The following is an 11,154-nucleotide window of genomic DNA, read 5'->3' as shown; positions in this document are numbered from 1 at the left end:
TCGCTGTCAAAGTGACGCCAAAATGAATGGGAGTCAATGGAATGCTAACAGCAGGTGAAGTTCTGCTACAATGGCGGCTCCCGCGAGGCTTCAACTTCCGGCTGATGGATTACCCCCTTTGGGGTAAATTAGGGAATGAGTTCAGGAAGACACAAGGGATTCTGGGAAGCAGACAAAGACAGAGCGGTGCAGACAAACACTGTGACACTGATGGTTAGTTCAAGACTTTTAATTTGCTGAATTTCAAACAATGCTTTCCTGTATTCTGCTTCAACTCTCTATCCCTCGGTAAACTGTATGCATGCATGTGTGTGTGTGTGTATGTTAGAGTAGTTTAAGTGTTTAGTAGTAGTTAAAGTCTTGTTAGTGTCACATGTAAAGTTTTTTTGTGCTCATTTACTGGAGTACCTAATCATGCAGATTTTGGCTAAATGCTCCTAGTACTGCATAATAAGAAAGTTATTTCCCTTACCCCGGTAATTACAATTTCTTATAATAAATAAATTAATAAATACTGGGTGTTCACTGGACGAACAGGTTATTTGATTCTGGCATTCTGTTAAGTTAATTCTATTAACTGATCCAAATATTTATAATAAATTATAACAAGATATGTTTTATTATTTATACTTCCCTTGAGCTAATGTCCATCAGAGACTCTTCAACCCCTCAAAAGTCAATATTGAGGAATGTTTTTTAGAAAATATATTATCTATATAACTTGTAAATACTTTACATTCTGTGTAAGTTTGTTGCTGTTTTTTTATTTTACTATCAGACATGACCTCATATAATACATTCTTAACAGAAAAAAATCACAATCACTACTTTGATTGAAAAGGCACCAATCAAAGGGTTGCTATACATTCAATTTTAAGTGCCATTTCATCAGACAGACAGACAGACAGACAGACAGACAGACAGACAGACAGACGCACGCAAGTGTTTTGCAAATATGTTTTGTCCCAGTTTATAAGTTGCCCACATTGAACTCTACAGCTGAGTGACAGTGAAATCAGAAATGTCTCCCGGCATCACAGCCTGGAACGGGACAAGCCAACATCTGATAACCGGAGTTGAAGGATGTGTGTAGTCTGTGACATCCTCCCTAAAGTTACATTCATAGATTAAAACAGATATATAATAAAGGAAAAATCAGCTGTGTGTATGATCACTTTTGATCACTTACAAGCTCGCCTTCACATCCTGGTCCATTATCTTTAGAGTTGGTGTTTGTGATCCTTGAACCTCCTCATATGAAGCCTCAGCTTTTCCTTCAATATATTCCACAGTTATTTAGATTTTATCCCGTTTAATAATGCAAGATACAAATCAAAATGTACCATTTAATTGCACACCTAGCTAACAAAACAAAAATATGTATAAAGATAGTGTTGCTAAAGTTCCTGTTATGTTCTGAAAACGTTTTTTTGTTTTCAATCATGACAACTCTCTGAATAGTTTTAGCATGTCCTTGAATATGGTTAATGTTATTTGGTCTTGGCAGACAAGATCTATGGACACAGACACACTGCTGTCAGTGTGTAAGATATGCTCCGGCTGCATAAATAGACACATAAATCCAGTAGTAGATCTATGCAGCTGGAGCTGGGGGAGCTAGAGGTTTCAGAGGATCTTTGATAGTGCGCTACAGGACTAGCTTACAGCAAACAACAAACCAGACTATTCAAATGTTGAGCAAGCAATCTCATTGGCAGCAGGATCAGTAGAGGGAAATCAGCTTGTGCTCTGTGGAAATGATGTAATTGCTTGCAGATTGCATGTAAAGGACCAATCAGCCTATGACCTCTAGAGTTTCATGACTGAACTAAATATATAAATAACATTTTCATGGTAATGTTTTGAGAACATTAAATACCAGATAACTTTGAAAAAACATTCCATTAATGTTACTGGAAGAACATGTTCATAACTTTGAGAAAACCTTGCCAAAAACATTAGCTGAAATTCCGAGAAAGTTCCCTGTTAGCTGGGTCAATTGTGTAAAGTGTGAATACATGTTTAAATGATTAACCAGTGAAGTTACTCTTACCTAAAATGCCCATCAAACTGACATCTTTTGGCTGTTGGCGAACAGCAGGCCACAGAAACACTTCACCATTTTTCTTGTGAAGAAGAATAACAACACTTATGTTTCCCATGGTAACGTCCATTTCATTGCACCGTAATATCAGGGACACGCTGTTGAAACAGAAAAATGGTGAATAAATTCTACTTCACAGAAAGGAGCTATAACACAAATGTAGTAAAACACTTATATAGTTTGAGTAGTACATACCCCTCTGTATTGTGTTGAGTAGGTTCCTGGTCCCACAAAAACTCAACATGACTCTGGCCATCTTGGTATCTGATAGAGCTTGTGTTTATTGTCAGGTGATGGTTTGTTTTGTAATGAAAGGCAATTTTACTGAATCCCTGTCGTCTAGTCATGAATAGTCCATTCATAGACAACTCTAAGACACACAGAAAGTCACACAGTATGAGTACATACAAAACATTCAATTAAAAAAAAAGATGACTTTCAAAAGGATGTGCATGAAGAGTAAATGTGTAATAGTTACCTGAAGCAGAATCCTGTAACAGTCTGAGTTTCTGAGGAACAGGAACCTCAAAACAAAGTGGCTTAGACTGACCAGCAGAAGGCAGCAGGAACCGATTCCTACCAACTCTTGGAACTAAGAGAAAACATAAGCAAATGCTGTATTAGAATCATTATAGAAAATTGTCCCACATAATAAGTACGTTTTAGAGATCTGAATGTACTTGACATAGTAGGGAGAACAGCGTCTGCACTCTCCCGTGGAATTGTGGGTATTTGACCTAAGCCAAAGAGAAGGTATAATTGATCAAATTAGATTTACTTGACACAAGGCAGAATCAAAGTTAGAGCGTATTTATGCGTACCATATCTGGAGATCAGCATATCACTATCATCTAAAAAAAGGGGGTTTAGTCATTAAAAAGTCAGACTATTTATAATACAGCTTTTCATTCCAAGTCTGTTTATCAGTAATTAACTGACCAAAGCACTGAATAAATAATGAAAAAAGTTCAATGTACCAAAGCATTTTGAAGTAACTAAATAGAGAAATAATTACATCAATTATGAATGTAATAAGTATTATTAAAGTAATTAAAATGTACCGAGTAATTTTTTCTCAAATATCTAGCAAATAATAATAAATAATATTTAAAAAAAAACTAAAAACATTACACATTTCAAAATAATTACTTCCACAAAAAATATGCTACATTTAAAAACACCCCCAGTGTAAATAATTACACTTAAATTTAAATTTACTCACCCTGGTGTTGTTCTGATGCAGTATGCTGTTCTTTCATTTTGTTTTTTTATAAAAAGTTCCTGCTTGCACTTGTCCATATATTGGCACTGAATAGCAACCAGAATAAATCTTTCTAAATAAGATACAAAAGTATGACAGAATGATCCCATGCTACACATGTTGTATATTACAAGTGTTCTGGGGTATTCTATAGGCTTTGGTGAAAACAAAACAAAATTGTATTTAAGGGGGAACTCCTGTCTTTGACCGTTGGTCTTCTGTGCTCGACTGTGTGTTTGTGAGACCATAAGCCCCGTAGTTCACTCCGACTCGCCAAGGAAAAGCATACAAGTTGTGGGAAATCAAGATTCTTGTGCAACATGAAATATTATGCCTAGAAATCTTAAAAAGGTATCCATGTACCTTCTCTATGACAGAGCTGACAGTTAACTGATGTGAACTTAATAACTTCTTGTTGTGACGAACAACAGATATATTCACCTCAAAGAAGAAGTTACATTTAATTGTTATTGTTGCGTTTTTTATTAATCTAGATTTCTCACAACTTGGGTGTTTTTCTGGGCGAGTTGGTGTCAACCGGGACGCACAAACGCGCAGTCAAGAGCAGAAGACCAACGGCCAAGGTCAGGATTTTTGTTAAATTATTACATTTCGTTTATTTTTCCTCAAACCCGATCGCCCCCAGAATACTTGGAATATACAACAAATGGGGTGAGATCATTTTATGATGCTTTTGCATCTTTTAAAAAAAGCTTGATGCTGGTTGCTATTCATTCCCATTATATGGATGAGTATAAGCAGGACTTTTTTTTTTAAATAATCCTTTTGTGGTCAATAAAAGAAAGGCAACATTAGAACAACATTAGGGTGAGAAAATAATGACTACATTTTTATTTTAGGGCGAACTATCCTTTTTTAAGAGACATTTCTGAATCGCACCTAATAGCTTTTTTTATTTATTTTAATTTCACTCTCTGCACTTTTTTTTATATGTATTTTGCTTTTAATAAAACAAATTTGTAGAAATTTTTTGTAAAAGCAAAGACAAAAGTAACCATTGATAAACACATTCTCGAGAAAGTATAGGAGTCTTTGTCAACTTTTAGGAAAAAAAGGCATACCATGATGAGGAGCAGGATGTGGACGAGGTCTACCGACCATCATGGGCAGACCGAGCCGACCATGCTTAAATGTCAGACGACGGTGACTGGGCGGACCGAGCACACCAGGCGGACCGAGCAGACCAGGCTGACTGAAATGGTACTGACTATATCCTGGTACTGAGATATAAAAGTGGGGAAAATATACATTTAAAGGCAGATGCTGTATATTGAATTTTGCATAAAATGAAAATTCACCCCATCTCTTTTCTAAATGCATGTTGTAAAACATTTGTTTATTGTGAATGATATTTTTATGTATACGTTTTTTGTTTTTGTTTTTACCTCATAGTTTTTAATCAAAATATCATAACTGGATCTTCTTGTGATAGCGACAGACTTCTTTCTGGTGACGTATGCATGACTTCAAGACTTTGTTCAAATAAAGTTTGTATAGATGGTAAAAAGGTGTTTCATCTCAAAATCTTATTTATTTTTTGATAAGCCATTTTACTCAGATGTGCATCACAATACAAAAGTTTCATGACAGAAAGATGACGGCGCACATTTCAGTCGCCGCTAAATCCTTCAGGCGATCGGTGAAACACCACCCCTGAGACGGGCAACCCGGAGATGGACGGAGCTGCTCTTCGCCCGGAGGAGAGCAGGGCGGAGAATCTTTTGAGCCAAATTTCTGTTCCGCCGCTGGCTGTGATACCCAAATTCTTAGTAAAAGAGCAGCTTTCTCTATCTCTGGGTCCCAGGAAGGTGCGGATGGAGTCTGTGATGCTTTACCTCGCCACTCTCATCCCTATCTCCTATCGCCAGCAGGCAGTGGTGTGCAGTTTGAGGATGCAATGCCTTCTCACGCACCCCTGTCGGGACCCTGTGCTCCACTACGCTGCACCACTGCGATACGTTGGTAGTCCCTCTGACCCCGCTTGTACGGTGTTTGGAAGACTGGATAGCACTTCCCAGCTCATGTCGCTGGCTCATTGGTCTACTCTATGCGATTCAGTTCGCCCGGCAGGCAGGAGCGTCTGGTGACCCTCAGTGGTGGACAAGGATGGTCCTGTCCTTCATGTGGATATTGCAGTCCTACTGGCAAAGGATACGATAGAGCCGGTCCCTCCAGCCGATATAAAGACAATCTTGGACCTGCATGTCTTCACATACTCCCATTCAAGAGGCTAACGCATAGTCGCATCTCTTAATGCATGTGTCCCCAAGATTGGTTTGCAGCGATCGACCTGAAGGACGCGTACTTTCATGTCTCGATTCTTCCAAAACACAGTTTCTACTCTTTGCGTTCAAGGAGCAGGTATGTGAGTACAAAATCCTTCCCTTTGGGCTGTCCCTGTCGCCTTGCGTCTTCACGAATATCAAAGAGGCGGCCCTTGCTCCTCTGAGGGAGCACTGTGTTCGCATTCTCAACTACCTCGATGACTGGCTCATCCTGGCCCACTCACAAGAGCAGTTGTGCGAACACAGGGACTTGGTGCTCAGGCCTTTGATCAACTGGGAAAAACGCAAAGTCTCCCCCATGCAGAGAATCTCGGACAAGTGTGTTCAGTCTGTGCTGAACTGCCTGAATTCATTCAAAGGCAGGATGGTGGTTCCACTGAAATAGTTTCAGTCGCTCATGGGTAATATGGCATCCGCAGCCGCAATCACGCCGCTCGGGGTTGCTTCATATAAGACCACTTCAGCACTGGCTAAATGGCAGAGTCTCGAGATGGGTATGGCAGCGCGGCACACATAGGGTGGCAATCACACTGGCCTGTCGCCAAACCTTTAGTACGTAGTCAGACCTTGCTTTTCTATGGGCAGGAGTTCCCCTAGAGCAAGAGTCCTGGCAGGGCCTCAACTGCAGTGGCACATCAATTGCCTCGAGTTGTTAACAGTGTATCTTGCCCTGCGCTGCATCAAATCGCGGCTAGAGGGTAAGCATGTGCTGGTCCGGACAAACAACACCGCGGCCTTTGTGTACATCAACCATCAGGTTGGTCAACCTCCCGTCGCATATCGCAACGCGCCTGCCATCTTCGCATCGCCGCACCTGAGATCGCTTTAACCTATTCACATCCCAGGCAAAATCAATCGTGCAGCCGACGAGCTCTCACGATAGCCCACGCTACCAGGAGAATGAAGACGCCACCCCCAGATGGTCCAGCTGATTTGAAGACATTTCAGAGCCACACTGGGAGACCCTAAACACTTTTATTTAAAAGGTTTGTAAGATACTAAAACGTCTCAGTTCTCACCTGGAGGTCTGGGTTCCTCTCCTCCCTCTTTGGGTTTGTCGGCAACTTCTACTTCATCATCCTGTGGCTTTGTGACGACCATAGAGGTGAGGGAGGTGACAAACTGGTATTTCAGGGACAATTTGAGAGCTTCTTTCTTTTCATCCTCTTTCTCTTGTCCTTTAAGAAGCACTCTGAGACAGAAATATGTCCTCAATGTCCAACATAAAATCCAGAATGTCGTATCACTCAATAAACTTACTGCCTTTCCAGAATTTGCTTCACCGTAAGGTAGGCCCACAGTCTCGGCATGAAATCTTCATTCTCAGCTGGGACATCACTGGGGTCTTTTGCCATTACAGTTTCCTGATACGTCACATTACTGCCTTTCTGCTCAGAAATAAAAATACTAGTGAACATTTTCATCAGGAACGCTGTCATTACCACTTTCATCAATAACTTTCTCTGAAAACAAAGTGACCATTATTCCAAACTCTTAAACATTTGATCATCAATTATCCAAATATCCAATATGATGACCTCGGTTGAAACTGCCGAGAAAAAACAGCCCACTCAATCCCTACCAATTTGATGAACTGTAAAGCACCATGATGATCTTACTGATACTGCAATCACTTCAGTGGTGAAACTCTCCACACTGTTGTCTGTGATTTGTCCCGATACCACAATCTCAGAGCCATTGAAGTACAGGCTAAAGCTGGTCTTGGTAAGGTTTGTCCCTCCTGTGTATTTAAGTTGAATATCAGTGAGGAGAGGGACGGCAACTTCGTCATAGAAGCCCTACAATACAAACCGAAAAAAGGATTTAAATGCATTCAAACACAGAACAGATAAGCACTGAGGATGAATTGACAGCTGATTCTCTGTCGTTCACCTGCAGCTGTAGATCAGCGTCCGAATCTTCATAAATCCTGCGAGCAACTCCACCATTTTCCAATGACATTTTTGTCAGGAAGTCAAAGTTAACATCATATCCAAAACCAAGACAATATAGGGGAAACTTTAGACCAATTGCCTCTTTCACATTGGCCATTATCATCTCTTTGTTAGTTTCACCTGTTAGAGAGGAAAATAAGTCAAAAAATAAGACTACCAACAATACAAGCTTGAAAATTAAGAAATTCTTTGAGTGATCAGAAAGCAATCGATGCATTGGACTGTTTCATATTTCTTATTCTTTTTTAACTTACTGACAAAGACAAGAATCAAATTGGTTATAATAATAATCTACTGGTCTACAAACGGCATTTTAATTAGGTCTTAAACCTTTTATAAACAGGTCTTCTAATTACACTGAGTGAACTAGTGCTAGGATAAAACACATTAGCTTGTGTTTGTCAGTGAATCTGTGCCTGAAGTGGGATCTCCATCAGTCAGCAGGATCAGGATGGAGGCGGTTCCTTCTCGTGGATGTCGATTGATCATGTCCACTCCTGCTAGAACTGCAGCGTTAATGTCTGTGGCTAAAGGAAGAACAAACGTAGTTGTGTCACATTGAGGTACAACTTTCTTACTCCCCATTTAGAGTTAGGAAATCACCTCCTCTATCTCTGATCTCCTTCACAAAAGATTTTGCAGTCTCCAGGTTTTCCTTGGTAGCTTTCAGGAGTTCATTCTTCCATGTGTCAACTTCACTGTCGAAAGTGATCAATCCAAAGTGGTCATCCTCATCAAGATCACTTAAAATCTTTAGCAGTGCCAAACGAGTCTAAAGAAAAACACTTCTGTCAGAACACCTGAAAGTTATTGTTTCTCCATTACGACTGCACTCTCATTTACCAGATATGTGCAGTTTTTTTTTTGTACTAATTTAAAGTAAGCAAATCCACAGTGATTTCAATGCATAAATCCCTGTTATTTTAACATATAAATGCACAATGCTGCAAGATCATAAAAAATCTCCTTGAAGGGTTTTGCCATAAATAATGTATTGCATGTTATATCCTTTTAATTGATTTGCCTGAACTTGACGTTAACATTTACCTGTTCCATTTTTCTTCCGTTCATAGAACCGCTCCGGTCAATGATAAAAACCACATTTTTGGGAATACGTGGAACATCAGAGGGTGCAAAGTAGTGGACAAAATAGCCATTTGATACCTTAGAGAAAACCAAAGTACATTCTGAATATCATTTTATGTTGTTTTAAATAGTCAGTCTCTCAAAATCTTTTGGCAAATTTATTTTACTGTCGTAAAGTACGTTATTGAAAAATGTACCATGACTTCTCCTACATGATTTGGCCTCTCGACATCGTATGTTATTAGCATGTCACCATTCAGTCCATTTTCTCCACAGCTTTTACACTTGGTCTGTTGATCTCGAGTGGGGTAGAAGGTCACCCATGCCTGAAATGATCAGTTTGGTTATCTGGTAACTTTGTTTGAAGTGTAGTAGCATAATGAGAACATTTAAGCTAAGTGTTTTACCCCTCATTTTAAGCTCTTACATCTTTGTCTGCTCTGGTGGTTTTGATGGCATCGGCCAGATCACCGGTGCTCAAATCTCCTTTCACCTCCAAGAAGGAAATTCCTGGTTTTTCTTGTATGTGAACATCCATCTAATGTGAGTAAAATAAATATGATCTTTCTATCCACCTTAATTGATGATCTATTTCCCTCTTTGTTTCTTCTCCTACCTTGAAGTCTGCCACCGGCTGCATTGGTTGGGCATTGATGAGTAGCTCATATTTGCCAAGGCGACGCTTTAGCAGTTCTTCGTAAGTCAACTCAAAAGTCACTTTACTGAGCGCAGCCACCGTCACTGAAGTTTTAAAGTCTTCTAAAGTCCTTCCAACAGATCTGAAATAGAAATGAATCCCATATTACTAAACATGCTATAAAAACACATTTCATGGACCTATTTATTTGCAATGTCCAGTACTTGATCAGTCCAGCACTTTCTCCTCGAGATACTGCTCGACTGTACTGTTGCTGAGCTTCCTGTTTTTCCTTCACAACACCATCATATATCTTCCCCTCTATGGTCCTATGGAGAAAATGACATCCTCTAAATATGTGTATCTCAGACATAAAAGAATTGATAAATCTAGCTGCATTAGCAGACATGACCTGAGACCAACATGCTGCTTCTTTACCACTTTATCTCTACTTATATATCACAACTCATGTTTCCCTACATTCTGAATTTGCTGATGAATGCATTCTTGGGTATCTTGACCTCAAACTGGATCTCTTGAGATTCATTCACAGTGTTCGCCACACGACTAGTGATGACAGTTGTGGCGTAGCGACTGGTGACTGTGGAGTTAATGTAGAAGCTGTATATATCCACCTTTTGTTTCTGTAGAGACATAAGCAGTACAATCAGACTGGATTATGCACATTTACTCCTCTTTTGATTGTTCAAATATTTACAGTTTGAAAATGGCATGGAGAAAGGGCCTTTGGACTACATCTCAGTGTAAACTATTGAGTAATAAATAGTTCTCTTTACTCAATTTAAATAATACACTGCTGTTCAAAAGTCAGTAAGGATTTTATTTTTGGAGGCTTTTATGCTCACCATGCATTTATTTGATCTAAAACACAACACACTAATATCAGTAATTTTGTGAAAGATATTTTCAATTTGAAATAAGTTTAATATCATATTACATTTTAAAATTAGCTAAACTTTCAGCATCATTACTATAGTGTTCAGTGTCAGATGATCCTTCAGAAATCATTCTAATATGCTGATTTTCTGCTTAAGAAACATTTGTTATTAGTGGTAAAAACAGCTAAATTTATTTTGTGGAAATACATTTCTTAAAGGATTTTTTGATGATGAAGTTTTAAACAACAGCTTTTATTTAAAATATAAATCTTTTGCAACATTACAAATGTCTAGAATGTCACTTTTTTTTATCAATTTAATGATAAAAGTATTGATTGACCTCAAATTTTTGAACATTGTATATTCAACATGTATGAAGTAAATCTAATTTGTCTGGACCTTCATCTCAAATACAAATAATTAATCTTTGACATATTTTTTTATCTTAAACTGAGCGTTAACCCTCACCTTCTTAACAGGTTGTGAACTGGCTGAGATGAGAAAGACGCCCAAGAGAATCAGTCTGAGAGCTGCTCGATCCATCATGACCTGTCTAGAAAACAGACCTCGAAACACACACTACCTTTAAACTCCTGTCCACATCATGCTATTGGCTATTATTGACCGGATGAAGAAACCTCCCCCTCTATTTGTAATCAGTGTAGCGACTGAGACTGATCAGACACAATTATTTGTTATATTTAACAAATAATCCATAATATCTCTCACCCAACAAGCAAACCATGGACTAGAGTTACCTGCAACTAACACTGGTTACAGCGTTTGTTTACAGGACACATGAAGACTGATAAGACTGTTTATGACCATAGGAATTTAGAGAGAGGTTTGACTGTCACTTAAAGGGGTGGTAAAACACGATTTCACTTTTCTAACTTTAGCTAGTGT

At 38.9% G+C, this 11,154-nt stretch overlaps 1 protein-coding gene across 1 annotated transcript; it reads right to left on the bottom strand.

Annotated features, from left to right (window-relative positions):
• Positions 1–214: 214 nt before the first annotated feature.
• LOC143711406 (inter-alpha-trypsin inhibitor heavy chain H3-like) lies at positions 215–10,853 on the bottom strand. The gene is made up of 21 exons (XM_077202851.1): positions 10,717–10,853; positions 9,830–9,993; positions 9,574–9,678; positions 9,329–9,491; positions 9,140–9,250; positions 8,910–9,038; positions 8,674–8,790; positions 8,230–8,398; positions 8,043–8,153; positions 7,565–7,746; positions 7,291–7,470; positions 6,932–7,059; positions 6,691–6,863; positions 4,448–4,606; positions 2,926–2,955; positions 2,785–2,874; positions 2,583–2,696; positions 2,300–2,474; positions 2,054–2,202; positions 1,190–1,274; positions 215–1,108 (listed from the first exon to the last, which is right to left on the bottom strand). Exons 1-21 carry the CDS (start codon positions 10,792–10,794, stop codon positions 994–996), a joined length of 2,727 nt encoding a protein of 908 aa, XP_077058966.1. The 5' UTR covers positions 10,795–10,853; the 3' UTR covers positions 215–993.
• Between the last annotated feature and the right edge of the window lie 301 nt (positions 10,854–11,154).

The sequence above is a fragment of the Siphateles boraxobius genome, unplaced genomic scaffold (assembly GCF_051911475.1).
Source record: "Siphateles boraxobius isolate OS27281-9 unplaced genomic scaffold, OSU_SipBor_1 5, whole genome shotgun sequence".
In the NCBI taxonomy this organism is placed as follows: Eukaryota; Metazoa; Chordata; class Actinopteri; order Cypriniformes; family Leuciscidae; genus Siphateles; species Siphateles boraxobius.
This window is presented reverse-complemented; position numbering and strand designations above follow the sequence as displayed.